At 41.7% G+C, this 19,290-nt stretch overlaps 1 protein-coding gene across 5 annotated transcripts in view; it reads right to left on the reverse strand.

Annotated features, from left to right (window-relative positions):
• PPP2R2B (protein phosphatase 2 regulatory subunit Bbeta) overlaps positions 1 to 19,290 on the reverse strand; it is a 440,587-nt gene that overhangs the window by 402,680 nt on the left and 18,617 nt on the right. The window contains exon 1 of one of the 5 annotated variants that reach the window (XM_077897732.1): positions 10,756 to 11,058. The exons of 3 other annotated variants lie outside the window; for them this stretch is intronic. In XM_077897732.1, the coding sequence (XP_077753858.1) occupies positions 10,756 to 10,829 (74 nt within the window). In that variant the 5' untranslated portion in view covers positions 10,830 to 11,058. Of the gene's footprint in view, positions 1 to 10,755; positions 11,059 to 19,290 lie in introns of those variants that run through there. One more of the 5 variants, XM_077897737.1, reaches the window with a different exon arrangement.

Here is a 19,290-nt window from a genome sequence, read left to right on the forward strand (position 1 = left end):
ATGCTAGACATTCCATCATCTCAGTTATAGGGCCATGAAAAACTGAATTAATAATGAAGATAGAACAGGACTTCCTAACCTTTCCTTGGTCACTCTCCCCTGAGAAGGTCACCTTGCTCTGTATATATGAAGATACACAGCTGAGCGGATGTACCATTCTTTCTAGACACTTTGATGGAGCAGCTATTTTGTGCTGAACAAACACTATATAAAAACATCTTTAGTGGTTTTGTCCCCACACAGTCTTTCTCTTCCTTCTAAATATCATGCTTCACAAGTGCTATGTCTGACAGAGCATGCTCAGTCTATTTTTCAATGCTGGAAATGTTTACTGCCTCTTCAGAACAGAGCATAGTGTGTTCCTGCCATTGCTCATTGAGAAGAAACACTTTTCTGGCTGGATGTCAAGACAATGGACAGGTTTCCGCACTGGATTCACGCTACAAACACACCTTGAGGCACTGGGGGCATCCAGAGAGCCATCTACAAGTCTCCTAAAATGCAAGGGCACGGATGGCTTTTAGGGGCCAGCTCCCTAAATGTATCCACCTGGTGCTTAGCTCTTCTAGTCTGATGGCAGTCAGGTGAATCTTCTCATGCTGCAGATGTGGACAATTGTCCCCCCCCCCCAAATTCATACCCTCCAATAATTTCCAGGTGCTCTGTGGATCAAAGCTATAATTGATATGACAGAGGCATGTAGGACCCACCACCCCAGGGCCTCATTGTTCACTGTCCTCCTGCTGGGTCTCTGTGCATCTGACACGCGAGCTTTCCTTGAGAAAAGAAAAGCTTTCCTTCACCACGACCCTCTAGTAACAGGGCTTCACAAACATGCTCTCCTTTGTCTGGAAAATTCTCTCTCATTCTGCCTACATAAAACTTACGTATCCTTCAGATCTCAGCTCAAGGGACACTTCTTCAGGAAAGACGTCCTCCTTTCCTGAAGAAAAGACACTCCCTCCCTATTATAGGTATATAACCCTATTAGACTTTGTCTTCATATGTCCTCACCGCTAGACATTTGCCACAGTCTACAGTAACTTGATTAATTGGTCTTCCATCAGGGCAGGAACCATATGCATGTTTACCGCAGGTGAACCCATTGCCTAGGCAATCTCTGACATGTAAGAGAGATGTTCTTTATGTGTCTGTTTGTAGTTTTTGAATAAATAATTTCTCTTGCAAGGAGGTTCACTGACTGCTCCGTGTGCTCCTAAAATTTCAAGGTAAGTGACATTCCCATGTGTCAACATTCAACAGAACAGCCCTTCATGCATATCTTTGAAGTCATACATTTGTTTGCCTCCTGTTTGCTTCTCCTACTAACTGTGGTTTTGCAGATACCAGTGATGGCTTTGGCCATCTCGGCCCATCTTTTCTCCCAGCTCCATCTGCCAGGGAAGAAACAATGACTCAGAAAACTAATGGGCCAGTCTCTCTAACGATGGTGATGATTTCACCGCCAGTGATTTTTCTATTAGATTTATAAAATTGAGTCAAAATGAAGGAATTGCCTTGGGGCACAAGTACCAAAGACAAACAATGAATTCACAAACACAAATCAGAACACGGCTGGCCAGTATATGTGACAAACAAGCAGCAAAGGTGATGAAGGTTGAAACAATTGAAGAATGCAAAACTGAACTTTTTTTGTTGTTGTTGTTTTGATGGGAACTTAATGGTGTGGGAGGAACCCAGGATGTACCATCAGACCAGCTTGGTGTTACTATCGGTAGGACCCAGACAAAGACACTATCACAGTAAGTACAGGGATCATCTATTAAGTGGCTGTCAGGCACATTTCACTCGATGTCTTTAATCCTTACGATAAACCTGAAAAGGAAATGTAATTACTTCACTTTTGCCCTTGAGAAAACAGATGCTCAGAGGATAAACACCTTTAGTCATATTTGGAACTCTGGTTTATGTGATTCCAAAGACAGTCTTTTCCAACTAGAGAGTTCACCTCACAGTCCTCCCCCAGGGTCTTCACTGGTAAAACTTGGACATTGCCACATAAAATTGTTGTGATAATTATCTCTGTTTGATAATAATACCTGAGAGAGCTTGGCTCCTGGGCACATCTTTTCTTTTCTTTTCTTTTCTTTTCTTTTCTTTTCTTTTCTTTTCTTTTCTTTTCTTTTCTTTTCTTTTCTTTTCTTTCTTTTTTCTTTTCTTGTTTTCTTATCTTTCTCTTTCTTTCTTTCTTTCTTTCTTTCTTTCTTTCTTTCTTTCTTTCTTTCTTTCTTTCTCTTTCTTTCTTTCCTCTTTCTTTTTCTTTAGGAATTCCTAAATTTTATTAGGAACTCCTAAAACTCCATTACCACTCCCAGCTTCTGATTTAATATGGGAAACTCAAGAGGGGTACGTACTTCACAAAGCACCATCACTTAATCTCACACCAACCCTGCCACATTTTGTTATATTGCCATTTGACTCCGAGGCACAGCAGGATTAGACCATTTATCAAGGGACACCAATGTCAAAAGACGACCAGAATGTACATATCTCTGGACTGCTGGCCTAGGATTCTTTCTATGACCAATTGCATCAAAGTGCTCAAGGCAAGGGTGACTTCTGAGGCCTCCACTAATACAAATCGCATTCATAAAAGCAACAGCTCTTATTGAGCTCTTAATATACCTTGGGTAGCACACTATGAACGTTGTATGAATTATTATGTTTATTCACCACAGTAACTCTTTGATATGTGCATAATTTTTATTTCCCCTTATGTAGATGACAAAACTAAAGCCCAAGAATCTGAATGACTTTCTCTATATTAGGTATGTGTTTTAGCTGGTACCCAAACATAAAATCTTGAAGCAAAATCATAGCTACCGTGAAATGGGCAAATGCTCAGTAGAGTTCCCTTAAATTTGTAAGTGAATAACACTGACCTTGAATCTTCCCAGGACAGCCATTTATCTGCCAGACATCAGACATCTTAACCAAAAGCAACCTCTTCTTAGCTGTTGGATCTTACTCTGTCATTTTAAAGGGATCCACAGCTGGTCAATCTCTTTCTCCCAAAGCTCTTCCCTTTGAATATATTCCTCAACCCTAACCATTGTTTCTCGTAGACTCAGGTTCCCAGGTCTGACTGTTCATAAGATTCACCTGGGGAACTTTTAAAACTAGGATTCTGGGGGCCCCCTTCCAGGAAATCTGATTGAATAGGGACCTGGTGGAAATATCCCTCTTCATTTGCCACAGCTGCTGCTCATGCATAATCAGGTTAAAATCCACTGTTAGGAGTTGTGTATGCATGCCTTTCTCTCTCCCACCAGACTGTAGCTTCTAAAAATAGGGATGAGTCCTTTGCATCTTTTAAGTTCCCATGTGCTGAGAACAATGTCTAAAATACTGTATTTATGCATTGTATTGTAAAATTCAGTATACTACGGAGCAGATAGGAGCCTAGGCTCTAGAATCTAACAGTCTGGGTACAAAAACCCTGATCTACCACATATTAGCCTGTGGCTTTGGATAAGTTACATACCATCCTGTAGTTACTGCATCTGTAAAATGAGGACAATCAACAAGTATTTATATCATAATGTTTTTCTGAGATTTGTATGATTTGTATGAGGTAGTGACTATTAAGTATTAGCACGGAGTCTGGCAAATAACAAGCCACCACCAACGCTAGCTATGTAGGTAGGCAAAAATGATTCAATCAGCATGGAACTATTAATGCCTTTATGTGACTGTTGCTGTGGTAAGTGCAGTGGGGGGATACAGAAGAAATACTGTTAAGTCTCATTCACTGAATACCGACAGGCATTTTTACAGAATTGCAAAAAAATTTTTCAACCTTCATAAGAATATTGATACATTATTATTGGAAAAGGAGATATACCAGTTCAGTAAACCAAAGGTCACCCAGCAAGTAATGATCAGTGTGAGACTGGAACTCAGGTTCATCTGATGTTGGAGCCCATTCTTCCTATTTTATTACTAAGAGTCCATATAAACATTTATTCATTCACCCATCATTCAATCAACAAGTATCTATTACATGCATACTAAATGCTAGAAACTGTCCTAGGTGGTGGAGATACAAGAGTGAACAAAAGAGAGAGAGACTCTGCTTTCATGCAGCTTACATTCTATAGGGCAAAAAGAAGGGCAACAAGTAAATAAATGGTTATTTAACATGTTCAGTGAGATAAGGGCTAAAGTGGTAAAGGTAACCGGGGAGCATGTGCATGGGGGGGTGGACCGCAGGGATAGAGACAGAGAGAGGGAAAGAGAGATCTTAGGAAGGCCAGGAAAGGCCTCTCTGGTGAGGAAACATTTGAGTGAAAGAAGTGATAAGACATGATTGGATTCTGGATATTTTTAGAGGTTAGGCTCAGAGGATTCACTGTAAAACTAGAAGGATATGAGACAACAACAGAAATGAATGACTCTAAGGTTTCTGGCTGGAGTACCTAGGAGACTGGAGTTCTCGTTCATGGAGCTGGAGAAGCAGCTGGACAAGCTGGAAAGTTACCTTTCTCAAAGGGAATGAGAAGTTGGGTTTTAAGACTTCTAATGCATCTCTGCGAGAATGCTGGGTAGGCAGTTTGATGTGCTGGTCTGCATATGGGGTGAAGAGGTTGGAAATGGGGATACAGGTTGAAGAGACAATGTCCAATACCATGGGGCTGGCTAAAGCCATCAGGACTGAGCACAGGGTAAGGGAGAGGCCTGAGGCCTGGGCTTGCATGTTTATAGTTCAGGAGTCTGAGAAAGACAGGCCATGGTGGGAGAAGGAAACAGAGAGGAACTGTGGGCCTTGAGGCCAAGACAAAGAACTCTTTCGAGAAGGAAGGAGTGGCCACCAGTGCCAAAGGTGCTTTAGAGCTGCAACAGGAGGAAGCTGGCAGAAATTGATGGGACAGATCAGTGAGGGGGCTGCTGATGACTCTCATAAGAGCAACTTTGGTGGAGGGACAGAAAAAGAGGTGGTAACTGCATACAGATGACTCTTTCAAGGCATTTTTCTGCAAAGAGAAGCAGGGAATGGGCAGTAGCTGGAGGTGGATACAGGGTGGTGAGATGAGTATCTAACATGGGGTGATGGACAGCATGTTGGTGGACCACACCAGTGATCCTGTAGAGATGAAAGATGTGGTGATGACACACAGAGAGCAGACAAGTGCAGGAGTGAAGGGCTTGAGTGGAAATCAGGGGTGGGATCCAGCTTCCAAGTAGAGGGTTGGCCTTGGATGAAAGCAGGGACAATACATCTATGGTAGAGAATAATTTTTAAAAATTTCTCTTTTAATCTAAAAACAACGTCAAGCAGTGTAAGGTTCTGTCTCACTTAATCCTTACAACAACCTGGTCAGGTGGCATAATATTATTTCCATGTTACAGAGAATCACAATGCGCATTTGGGAAAAGCTTTAAATGTAGGTGAGAAAATGAACAGTCAGGGAAAGCTGTGAGTGGAAGTGCATTTGACGTGGGCCTAAAGAGTAGGTTGGTTCTACATATATGGAAGGGGCTAAGAAGAGAATTCCAAAAATATGAAAAACAAGAATTCCATAAATACGTAAAAAGGCACAAAAAAGACAAATGGATCTTTTCGTAGCGGGTACCTTGGAACCAGCCTGTGTGGGTTCTAATCCTAACCCTTGCACTTAACAGCTGTTTGACCTTAGGCAAGTTACGTAACTTCTCTGTGTCTTAGTTTCCTCATTTATAAAATGAAGATAAAAACAGTACTTATCTCAGGGGATTGTGGTGAGGGATACACACACCCGTCCCCACATCCATACATGTGGGTATGTTGGAATTATGCCCGATAAATAATAAGCATTGTATGTTTTAGTCATTATTTTATCATTATTTGACAAAGAGTTAGAAAAATGTGTATTTTTTCCCTCTGTACATGGGTGCAGACTTCTAGCAAGCCTACTTTTGGGGTCACTGGAAGGTATTTTGCTTCTGGGTTCCTCCTCATGAAGGAGAATCACTGGTACATAGGCACATTTGTCACTCACACATTCAGTGTTTTATTTAGGAAGCATTTCTTGACCACCTACTCGCACGCCAGCTCTGGGCTAACCAGGACGCGTTGACTAATGACAAATGAAAGAACCCCCGTGCTCGAGCCACTCTGGGCCACCAGGACACAGGCACATAAACAGACCATTTCCACATAAGCTGACGGCTGTTCTCACACAGGTAACTCGGGAGGAAATGTGTTGTGTGCAGATAAGAGCACTGATTGCCGATTCCAGTAGTCAGGACTTGAATCTTAGCTCTGTGGCTTTAGTAAGTGTGGCTCTGGGCAAGGCAGGGATGTGTCAGTCTCCTCATCTATTACATGGAGAGAACAGCACCTGATGGGAGATCATCTGAGCAGCAAAAGAGATTATACTGGCCCGGCCTGGAGCACATGGCCAGGGATTGTTGTGGTGCTGCTCGGCTTCTCCTTCTCGTGCCTTCTTCCCACAACTGTTGTGGTTTGCGTGACTCATAACAAGTCCTTCTTTGGAGCTGTTGAGGAAGTCTTCCTGGGAAGCCTCGACTTGACCTGACTTTTCAGAGATGAGCAAGGGTTTGCAACATGGAAACGTGACAGAGACCACGCAGGGAAAAGAAATGGTGTGGGGCAAGGCACATGACCCATGTCCCTTCAGGAGGAGACAGTGTCTCTACTCATCTGTTCAAGAGCCCAGAAAAGACCCTCCCATGTTGGGTGCCTAATTAGGTCCACTGGAAAATATCAGGCAAGTTTCTTCATACCTCACTGGCTCTCTTATCCCTGTGTGTCTCCCCTTCCTCTCTGTCCTGTCTGGAATGGTTTCTTTTTGCTTGTGATTGAGATTCCGCGCCTCTAATCCTGGAATCATTTTGCTGAACGAATCCTTCCCCACTGTGGTGGAGGGAGTTATGTGTCCTTTTAATGAGGTCCACAGAGAAGGGAAGACAATCCAACTGTCCTCTCAAAGCCCTGTTCGTGCACCAGCATTATTTAGGTGACCTTTTTCCCCTTTGTATCTCCTAATTTCAAGTTAAAACCAGTCCTCTCACGGCTGGCCACGAGAAGCTCCCCAACCCACAATGGTTAAAACAGCTTGCATTTTTGTAGCAGCAAATGCTTTGCCGAACCGTTTTGCCTGTGTTTTAAAAACATGTCTACACAACAGCCTTGGTGTTTGTCATAGTTACATTCAATAAAAATTTGTTGAGTGCCTATTAAGCGCTTGGTATTGTTCTAGTGCTGGGGGTCTAACAGAGGGCAAAATGACATGTGGGTCCTGCTCCCATGAAGCTTTCGGTCTAGCAGGGAGACAGGCATTCACAAAACAGGCACAGCAGGCCATTCGTGATGACAGACTATGACAGGTACTCTGAAGCACCCCAGCTCTCTAAGAGCTATGACCATGATCACCTGAGGGCCAGAGATGGCTTCTCAGCTTGAGCTGAGAGTCCAAGGCCAGAATTAACAAGGAACGGGGCTAAGTGGAGAAAGGGGCTTCCCAAAAGTCTGTGGTGGAAGGGAGATTCCTGAGGAACCAAGAAAGGCCGGTGTGGCTGGAGACCAGGCAAGATGTTCCATGCTCAGGGTCAGACAGGAAAGTCAGGCAGGGGTTAGAACACACAGGGCCTGCTAGTCCCTGCAAAGCCAACGAGAGGTTTTCAACACAAGCATGTTTGTGTTTCAGGGCATTTGAGGGAGGCGATATGATCATATTTTTTTTAAAAAATATTTTGACTGAAATAGGAAGAACCAAACCTCGATCTGATGTATAAAGAAACAGTCTTGAAGGTTGAAAGTGAAAGAAGGAAAGAAAAAGAACGGTTATTTGTGGACCACATATTGTTGATTTACCCCACCTGTGAATGTGTTACTACATCACGTGCTTAGATAATGTCTGGGACACAGTAAGTACAACACAAGCAAAGGCCACTGATTATTATTATTATTATTGCTACTACTATGATTATCACCCTGTGTGTGGCATTCTGCGTGTATTTCTTTGCAGCTACCCTATATATCATCATCCATGTTTTACAAATGAGGAAACTAAGATTCTAAGAGGTTAAATAACTACCCAACATCCCCCAGTTGGCAAGTGGCCGAGCTAAAATTCAAAGCCCATGATCTTCCTGTGTTGAGAAAACAATGTCAAGACAAGCTGGGAGGAAAACCTGTCTTAAGTAGAATGGTTCCATTCTCTAAGAAGCCCAGCAATTGTTGCAGCTTCTTTTCTTTTTTAAAGATTTTATTCATTTATTATTTTAGAGAGAGAGCGAGCATGCAAGCAGGAGGAGAAACAGAAGGAGAGGGAAAGAATCTCAAGCATACTCCACACTGAGTGTGGAGCCCAATATGAGGCTCGATCACACCACCCATAAGATTGTGACCTCAGTCGAAATCAAGAGTTGGACACTCAACCAACTGAGCCACCCAGGCGCCCCAGCAATTGTTGAAGCTTCCAAAGTTGTTCTCAAATTACTCTTAAAGTGATGGTTTGGGTATTTTGACTTAATTGATTTTCACAGGGATATATAGAGAGAATTATTCATTCTCTGCCTCTTCAATTAAATAAAATAGGAAGTTCACAGCCATAACTTTTCTAGAAACTCAAGCTCAGATTCGTTCTCACATACATTTCTCCCCAGACAAACTCTAAATAAGTGTAACTAGTTCCGAGTGACACTGTGATGTATTTGAGGAAACTATTCACTACTGAAGATAATGTAATGAAAAAAGAAAACTTGACTATCTAAGAAAGTACATGGGACTCCAAGATGCACAGCACATACCATGTACCAAGGTTCCTAAAGAAATGGAATGATCATATTGAATTCTCAACATCCTGGGAATAAGACTTTATTTCCATCTTATAGATAAAATAGAGCATAGAGCAACTAAGTGACTTGGCTTTGATTGTTTGGTATTTAACTCATGCCTTCCCCACTCAGCTCCAGTGCCTGACTCACGAAGTTAATGTTTGCCACATGCTATTATCCCTACCTATTCTCTATTAGTCTCACAACGGATTGAAAGACAAGTCTCCTCACCTCCCCGACCCCCTAATCTGGTGACAGTTGGTGAATTATAGATAGTTTTGATAGGAATAAAACACAATTTCCATCTTGATGGAATACAACAGTTAAAATTGGTCTAAAAGAAAAAACAGCTCAAGAAAGCTCTTGGTGGTGGCAGTTTGTCCATATGAGGTAAGATCTTTAGTTTCATATACAAAACAGCAACTGAATAGACCAAGTTTTTGGGTTTTCAAAGTCTAAGCTAGGAGGAGAGAACAGAGGATCAATCAGAAATAGAAAAGTCATCTAGGCATCTTCCTATATGAGTTTAGGTCTTTCGTATATGGAAGGTTCCCCTGGAGATTTCTATCCATGCCATCCCCATCCTTCCCCAGTATATACAGAGGTTTTACTAAATTTCCCTCCATAAGAGGAAAGACTTCTCAGTGGGTCATCTCCTTTAGCCACCAATAAAATTTGTAAGGGAACTATCTGATTGAAAAAAACAAATCTGTAAGATACCACGATCTACGAAACATGCCATCCTTGGTCTCAATTCAAGGGTGATCCCAAACTTCTACTGGCTTTTCCTGGAGGTAATGACTGTAAATCACTTTATAGTAGAATGAGTCCTTCTCTCGTTTTACACACACACACACCACACACACACACACACACACGCTCCTACCCAGAGGATGAGAAACAAGGCTGGGTGTTCAGAATGGGCTGCTCCCCAGCTCCATCCCAGACAGTGTGGCTGCACAGAGGTGTGGTGACAGCACGGGACCATCCCCAGCCCTCCCCAGTCGGCGCTGCTCCTAGGACACCCCTCAGGCTGCCAAGCAGCCAGCCAGCTGCTTTTCTTGAAACTGCTCTTTTCCCAGGACGTGGCACATCAAAAGAAACAGGCAAATGACACGCAGGATACGCACCACCAGCTACGAGCTCCAGAAGTGTGGAAACCTGCAGTGCTTAGATGGAGGCAGACCGTCAGATGTTGACAAGGGACACACAGGTGCACAGAGAAGTGCCCACGCGCACACGCACACGGATGCACAGCGGCCTAGGGTAGGAGGTCGCGCAGCAGGTCCCCCAAGCACCGGGAGCTGGGCACTGTGTGCACCAGGCTCAGCTCACCCTTGCCGTAAGGCACCAGCTTAGGACCCCCACGAACCCCATTCCCAGCAAGTGCTCAAAGTCAGCTGCGGCTTCCCGCTCGGCAGGCAGCGTGGGGACAGACTGGGAGCCGAGCAGCCCCACGCGCCCCACCTCCAGGGAGCCCACTCATTCTATCCGGCTAATTGCTATCTTGGGCATGCACCAAGTTACTAAACAGACAATGACAAAAACAGAGAGCCTGGACAAATCTATGTGGCAGCACCTACTGAAAATTTTCTTCCTTACCAGGAGTTCTAATTACTTGTTTGCTCGTGAAGTAGAATAAGGGAACCTGGCAAAATATTTCTGATTTCTTTCTTTCTTTCTTTCTTTCTTTTTTTTTTTTTTTCCGACTCGGCTCTATCGGCTCTGAGATCACCTTTGCAAGATTATCCTGCTCTTTAGCAAATACTTCCCTTTGCTTACAGAAGCCGGACTGATTTTAGAAGCAGATCTAAGTCTGTTGGATCCAAGCCTTTGCCAGCAACGACAGTCATCTGGTGGCTACGGAGAGCCGTATCAGCAGAGCCTGTGGGAAGTCACACACCAGCCCACTTTTTCCCACCCACCCAGACACTCTCCCTCTCTGGTCTGTACCTTCCGTGTGGCAGCTGGAAGAGAGGATGGTATTCGGAGGTCTGAAGATGTAAGGCAGGTAACGAGAGAAGCATTTCATCTTCCAACAAAAATAAAAAATAAAAACCTAAATAAAAAACCAGTCTCCTGAATCCATGAGGATTCTCTTGGCCTTGAGAGCTGGCTACATCACCAATATGTTTATGTAGGTTCTCCCCTGGATCTGCAAAGCTGGGAAGCCCGAGGAATAACTGGAGATGGGTCCCATTTTGCCATCAGCGCCAGGAAGCACTGCCTTACATTTCTGCATGCAGCTCAAACTCAGAAGCCCCCAAGCAAGCCGGGATATAGCCTCTTCATTGGCTGCAGCTTCTCGAGCAGGATTTGCTGAGTAAGTCAGCCCTGCCTGTAAACACACGCTGAAATGCCCTGCCTGAAACCTCTACCTTTTCCCGTGTGGTCAGTTTCTCCTCCAGCAATAGAAATCCAGCAGGATAGGGGAGCACTGAGGATAAGTGACCATCTCTTATTTAGCTGGAAGATCAGATGAAACAAAGGCAGCACAGTGTTCCACCCTGAAGAGAGATGGCTGTTAAAAGAGCCACCCGTAATGCCATGGGTCTCAGGAATATTAAAGTACAGTGCAATGAAATGGGTCTCTGTCCTTGCTTCATCTAGATTTAGCTCTATGTTTTTTAAATACTAAAGCCCAAACAATAGGACCATTTATCATTTAGGTGAAGCTCAAAGCTGGGGTGAGTAGTCGGTGACAGAGGGCTAACACAGACAGATTCTGTGCTCCACTACAGCCTTTTTTTTTTTTCTGCCAGCCATCACACCAAGGCAGCAACCTGGTTCTGAGTTATTTGCAGGACAAATTTAAAGCCACAACACAAGAACGGAGGCCAAACCCAAGGAAACGGACCCTTTACCACTTGGTGTACCCTGGTGGCATGGAAAAAGTAAGTTGATCTAAGAATTTGATGACTTTACCAAAACACTCAGATTTCACAAGAGAGGGAATGAGAATATCCCTCATTGAGGCAGGACGAACCACCACATAATTTTGGATGGGGGAATTTGGTTTTGACCCCTGAAATAATAATGATTTTGGGAACTTCATCACTGAAAGGCAAACACGAGCTATCAGTTTGGGATTTTTAAGTTCTGTCAAAGAAACTATTGTCCATGATAGAGAAAAGGTGAATGTCCTTTATGCTGCAATTGGAAGCACAAGGAAATGATTTAATGGTCTATGGAAGAAAACCAATATTCCCCTGAGAGGGAGTTTTAGAAATAAAATTTAACATAAAATTTAAAAACAAGATTTAATATAAAATATAAAATGTCTTGCTCCAATTACACTAAAAAGAATAAAAAATCCAGGAATAACTCTAACCAAAGAGGTAAGAGACTCTGAAAACTATAAGACGATGGTAAAAGACTAAATAAAAGACAAATAAATGGAAGATATGTTGTGCTCATGGATTATAAGAATTAATGTTGTTAAAATGTCCATACTACCCAACGTAATCTACAGGCTTAATGCAATCCCTATCAAAATACCAATAGCATTTTTCACAGAACTAGAACAAATAATCCTAAAATTTATAAAGAACCATGAAAGACCTCAAAGAGCCAAAGTAATTTGAGAAAAAACAAAGTTGGAGGTATGGTAATTCCAGATTTTAAGGTATACTATAAAGCTATAGTGATCAAAACATTATGGTGATGTACAAAACTAGACCTATAGATCAATGGAACAGGATAGACAGCCCAGAAATAAACCCATACAGATGGCCAACAGACACATGAAAGGATGCTCGACATCACTGATCATCAGAGATGCAAATCAAAACCATAGTGAGATATGACCTGACACCTGTCCCAGTGGCTGAAAATAAAAAGACAAGAAACAACAAACACTTATAAGATGTGGAATAAAAGGAACCCTTGTGCACTGTTGATAGCAATGGTACAACCATTGTGAAAAACAATAAAGAGTTTCCTCAAAAAATTAAAAATAGAAATGCCATATGATTCAGTAATTCTACTCCTGGGCATTTATCTAAAGAAAATGAACACTAATTCAAAATAATATATGCAAAAAATAAACCCCAACAAAATAATACATGCATCTCTGTTTATTGCAGCACTATTTACAATAACCAAGATATGGAAGCAATCCAAGTGCTCGTCAATAGATGAATGGATAAAGTAGACACGAGAGATATAGATATAGATATAGACATATAGATAAAATAAATAGAGATAGATACAGGTAATGGAATATTACTCAGCCATAAAGAAGAATGAGATCTTGCCACGGGCAATAATATGGATGTACCAGAGTGTATAATGCTAGTGAAATAAGTCAGGAAGAGAAAAACAAATATCATATGATTTCACTCATATGTGGAATCTAAAGAACTACTGAACAAATCAAAACAAAATAAAACCAAACAGATTCTTGAATGCAGAGAACAAGTTGTGGTTGTCCATGATGAAGTGGGGGGGGGGAGATGGGGAAATAGATAAGGTGGGTTAAGAGGCACAAATTTCTAGTTGTAAAATGAGTAAGTCACAGAGATAAAAAGAATAGCAGAGGAAATATAGTCAATAATATTGTAATAGCCTTATATGATGACAGATGGTGACTACATTTATCATGGTGAGCACAATGTATAGAATTGTTGAATCAATATTCTGTGCACCTGAAACTAATATAAATTGTATGTCAATTTATTTCCATTTTTTTAAAATTTATTTCCATTTTTTAAAAAAGTGTGCATTGAAATCTGGTAGAAAATTTTTTAATTTTTTTATTGCTTCTTCTCTTTACAAATATACTTAGCACTGGAGAAACATATTGGGCTGTCTAGGAAAGCAAAAACTTCGAGGCATAAAGTAATTATAGTCTTAGCCCAGGCCGTGATGTATAAATAGACCCTTCCACCAATATGCTTTCTCTCTGACTTTTGGGCCACTGTGAAATGACAACAAACTACTGGCAGATACAGGATGTCTAATCCTTCAAAAATCATATAACCCATGACTTCCTTAGACCTAGACACCAGGCAAGGATGGGCCATCCCAAGTAAGGTGCTGTTTAAACAATGCCTAAATGGTCTGGTTTGGTTGTATGAGTCATCTTAACCTCATGACACAAGAGCATATCCAGAGGTGTCTCCCTGAGAAGTACTGCACGCGTGACCTCTATTCAGTCTGACCCAAATTTGAATCCCTGTGCACTCATTTACCAGTTGGGTAGATATAAACAAACTCTAACACCTGTGAGCCTTCCTTTTCTGTATTAAAATGGGAACAATGACAAGGTTTTCCTTGTGCATTCTCAGGGGGAGTGAGACAATAAGCATATGAAGCACGTAGCTCACTGTAGCCACGTGATCAACTGTTCCTACTGATGGTGCTCTTGCTGTCACTGTGCACCTTCTCTGAGCTTCTATGGCCAGACATGGGCCTGAGAGCAGGGACAGAAGAAGTGTGGTGAGGAGGGTGGTGGCACAACTAGACAGCCAGGGTTTAAGCATGCCTTTGATACTGACTTACTGTGTCATCTTGGGCAATTGACGTCACATCTCTAAGCCTCATTACGTTGTGAATAGGAATAATAACAGAATCTCACAGGATATGATGAGGGCAAAAGAGGATGGTAGATACGAAGGGTTTAGAACAGTGCCTAGCAAAATGTAAGTGCTTCCTAAGTTTAATTGCAGTGTCTAAAGCAGTAATAACAGCCCTGAATCACAGGATCTTATTGCATTTACTTACCCATCTTGTCTATGCAATGAAATTGTAAACTTCCTGAGGGAAATAACAATGTCTAATTCATCTTTGTACCCCAAGTTCCTGGCACAAAGTAAATACTCAGTAACTATTAATTGAATGAGTAAATGAATCAATGGATGGATGGATAGGTGGATGGATAGATGGATAGATAATATATATGGGAGAAAACTTTTGAAAGAGATATTTAAGACTTTTTTTTGTAGAGGTCTTTCACAGCACAAATGAATTTGAGCCCATTATAAAGCCGGAATATATTACTCAGGCAAAGATATTATGGTATTCATAAATAGACATGCTTCCACTTAGCATGATTTAGTCTTAAATAAATGGTAGGCATTTAGTATATATACCTTCTGAGTCAATAGCAGGGACTTAGTAAATACTTCCTGAGTGACAAAACATTCACTGATTATGCTGCCCATAATTAACTTGAAAGAACTAAGCAACCGCCCCACGTCTCCCAGCAAAAAGCCCATCTCCTTCATTAGAATCAAAAGATCAGTGAGGCTGGCACCTAAGTTCCAAACTGCCACTCCAAACCAACCAGTACCTCTTGATCTCAATTGAAAGCATCTTTTCCAATCCTACTTTAAAATTACTGATTTTATGCCAGCGCTGTGTACCCCACCCACCCAGACACAGAATGAGCAAGGGGCAGAAAGAACAAATGTGAAATCTCCTCGATCAGATGATTCTGACACAGTTGGTTTGCACTGCACCATTTGAAATGTTTCAGTAAGCTTATGTATCTCTTTGATTCTCTTTGATTCTCTTTGAATTCTCCAAACCATCCCATTTTACAGAAGGGAAAACAGGCTGAGAGGATATAATAATTTATCCAAAGACAAATAGCCCCCAAGGAGATCTAGCGTTTTTATACCAGCCTCACTTAGTGAACTTGCATATTTCAGAGCCATCAATCTGACTGATACAGATTCTCTGAGGTCGGACAAGGAATCTGCATATTCCACATGCCAAGTGATTCTTGCTTGAGTTTGAGAACCTCCAGAGTGAGGTATTTCATTTCATGCTTTGTCTTGAAACGTAAGGGTTACAGAAACTTTTTCAAATACTCTTGTCCCAAATCATGTATCTCGCTGCTTTGATCCAACATTTTGTTGGCACCCTGATGTTATATTAGGCATTAGTGAGTGATTTGCTGACTCTTGCTCTAAAGGACTGCATTTTCCAGAAAAAAAAAAAAGGACTAATAAACTATTACAATATAACTTCGTAGGGGTTATGATGGAAAGAAGGGATCTGAAAAGATTCTTTGGGATTACAGAGCCCCAAAAACCTCAATGTTAGAGATCCCGTTTGGGGCATTAGGCATTATTTACAAAAAGCTCCTGTTAAAAGGCAATTATCTTACTGGGAGCCACAGCAAATGAACAGTAAGCAGTCATTAACCCCATAAGTGGAATGCGACTCTGCTATAACAAATGGCATCACAGATAAGAGCAGAGCTACCAAGACAGGAATGGTCTTACTAGGGAGACGGGAGGCTCAAAGGCATTGGCAGAGGTGCCTGGAGGCTCAAAGGCATTGGCAGAGGTGCCAAGAGCATAGAGGGATCTCTGAAAGGGAAACCAGGAGCCCAGGAGGAGGGAGAGAGAAAGGTGACCCATTTTAGGTGCGATGTGAGAAGAGCCCTGGAGTCTGGCGAAACAGAGCCTAGAGATCAGAAATTCCCCAGATGATTTCCACATGCCAGGTTCTGACATCAAATGGCAGAGAAAAAGCAATTAACTGGGAGATTGTTGAGGAGCACTATAGACCAGGGCTGCTCCAAGCTTTTCTTTAGACCACCTCCAGGGAGATCAGAAGTATTCACTTTTGTCTCACAAAGCCCCAGCTGGAGCCCTTGCTTTGGGGCCTCCCTAGAGCCCACTGTGCCTTGCCTATTGCCTACCCCCACTGAGCCCGCCTCTTTGGGGAAAGTTATCCTGATCATGGTCTTTTCATTTGTCCTTCCAACCTCCTCTGGGGGACATTTCAGCGTTAACAGCTTTTCATTTTGCTCAGAAGGAAAGTAAATCCCAAGGAAACAAAAATTAGCTTATTTAAGATGGGTCAGGATGAGCCCGACCAGGTTTGCACTTTCAAGTCAAAGCAAAGCAAATTCCTATTCATTCTACAAGTCTTAAACAAAATGTCACATCTTCAGGGAGAGGTTTCTTAATGCCTCAGGCTGGGCCAAACCCTTTTGCTACAAACTCTCAAATACCATCATTTCCCTTCAAAGCACTTATTCATTACTGAACATATTTATTGAGCATCTACGTATATCAGACATCGTACATGGTACTGAAGAATCAATAGTAAACAAGACAGATTCAAGATGCCTGCCCTTTTCTTCAGGGGCAATTATAACTCCTAACATACAGGGTTGTGGCGAAAATTTGATGAGATAATTCATTAGAGTGTTTAGAATTCTGTGTGGCATGAAGTACTGTTCGATTACTTTGGTAATTGCTGCTAAGTGTCTAATTCCCTTGCCAGACTCCAAGTGGCAGGAGGGTAGAATTTTGACTTTTCTCTGCTGAATCCTGAGTGTGGGGCTCACTGCCTAGTGCATAATAGGAATTCGATAAGTTTGTGCTGGATGGAATTGATTTGGACTAAAACAGACAGAATTGTGACATACTTTTCATCCTCTCCCCCATATTCTCCAGCCAGTATGTGGCATTCACAACTTGGTACATTCTGATTTGGAAGAGGAACCTCTGTTTGGTTAGTTCCTTCATCCATTTATATAACATTTTTAGCAGCTATTAAACACTAGGCATGCTTCTAGATGTTGGAGATACAATAGTAAATAATACATTGAGGTTTAGCATGTTGAGGTTATATTCTAGAAGATGGAGATAGACAATAAGCAGGTAAACATCATATCCACAAAGTTATTTCAGATTGTGAAAAGGAATGATCTAGGAATTTATCCAAAGAAAACAAAAACACTAACTCAAAAAGATATATGCATCTCCATATTCATTTGCAGCATTATGTATAGTACCCAAGATAGGGGAAACACCTTATGTGTCAATCGGTGGAGGAATGGATACACATAATGAGTACATTATATATATATATATATATATATATTCAGCCATAAAAAAGTAGGAAACCTTACCATTTGCAGCAACATGAATGGACCTTGAAGATATAATGCTAAGTGAAATAAGACAGACAAGTACCATATGATCTCACTTATATGTGGATTCAAACAAAACAAAACAAGCAAACCCCCTTCCCCAGCTCAGATACAGAGAACAGACTGGTGGTTGCCAGAGACCAGGTGGGTGAAGTATGGGCAACATGGGTGAAGGGGGTCAAAATGTACAGACTTACAGATATAAAATAAATAAGTCATGGGGATATGATGCACAGCCTGGAGACTACATTTAATAATACTGTATTGTATATTTTAAAGTTGCTAAGAAAGTGGCTCTTAAAAGTACTCATGATAAGGAAAAATACTGTAATTTTGTATGGTGATGAATGTTCACTAGACTCACTGTGGTGGTCATTTCACAGCACATACAAATACCGAATTATTACACTGTGCACCTGAAATTAATATAATGCTACATATTAATCATCCCTCTATTTTTTTAGAAAAGAGGATGAAGGAAATAAAATGGGGGTTGTGGTAGAGAGTGATTGCTTGGCTTAGATGGTCAGGGAGGGCTTCTCTGAGGAGGTGACATTTCAGCTGAGGCCTGAAAGAGAACTTGCTGGCCAAGAAATAGTTTGGGTTCGTTCTCTCACCCAACCCTGCTGTAGCCTGTACATTTTCTTTCAGAGAGGTTGTGTGTTCTACCTTAATTCATTAACAATTTAATTCTTTTAAACTAATAGTTAGCTTTTGTCCGTGTTCAGCGGGGACACAGATTGTGCTGTGTTGCTCACCAATGCATCCCCCAGACTTTCCCTGAGAGGCCAGCAGAGGCTTGATTCACACGGTTGACAGGGAGTCTGGCCCAACAGCTCAGCTGCTTCCCCAGGCGTGTGACTGAATCAAGGAGGAGGTGGGCAGCTACAGATAAGACTAAAGAGGATTTTGAAGATGGGAAACAGGCTCGATGTAGAGCACATGCGAAGGGAAAAATAGAACCTAGCTGGTTACAATGGACGATTTGGCTCTCAATGAAAAGACTATAAGTGAAAAGCATACTAAAGCCAAGCACATTTTCCACCAAATTTTATATACTAGTTCTCACAGTGCCGACCAAAAGTAGACAGCTTCTCCTCATTTATAAAGAGATGTCAGAGCAAGTGGGCTATATTTTTTCATTCTAAGGCATATGAATAGGACTTGATTTTCATGATGAAAACAGCAGTAATAACATCAACCACCAAATCTGAGTTTTTACGAGGTCCAGTCGCTCTGTTAACCACTATGCCTAGGACACCTCATTTAATCCTCTTAAAAAACTTATAAGAAAGTAAATGTTATTATTTTGTTTATACATGAAGAAATTTGCACGGAGATGTCAAATAACTCGCCAAGTGCGAGCAAGTGGAAGAGCTGAGATTCCAGTGCAGACTTCTCACTCCTACCCCCACACTGTCTGGATGCTGCACTGTTTCCTGGGCTGTGTGATCTTGACATTCTCTTCCGTGGAGTCTGGTATAGGACAGGGTGCCTAGAATGACACTCATCTTCTGTGTCTACATATATGGAATTGGTGGGCATTTGATCAGGGCTGGTCAAATTTACTTCTGCTCATTTGGAAGAAAGGG

This window comes from Canis aureus, chromosome 5, assembly GCF_053574225.1.
Source record: "Canis aureus isolate CA01 chromosome 5, VMU_Caureus_v.1.0, whole genome shotgun sequence".
Classification (NCBI taxonomy): Eukaryota; Metazoa; Chordata; class Mammalia; order Carnivora; family Canidae; genus Canis; species Canis aureus.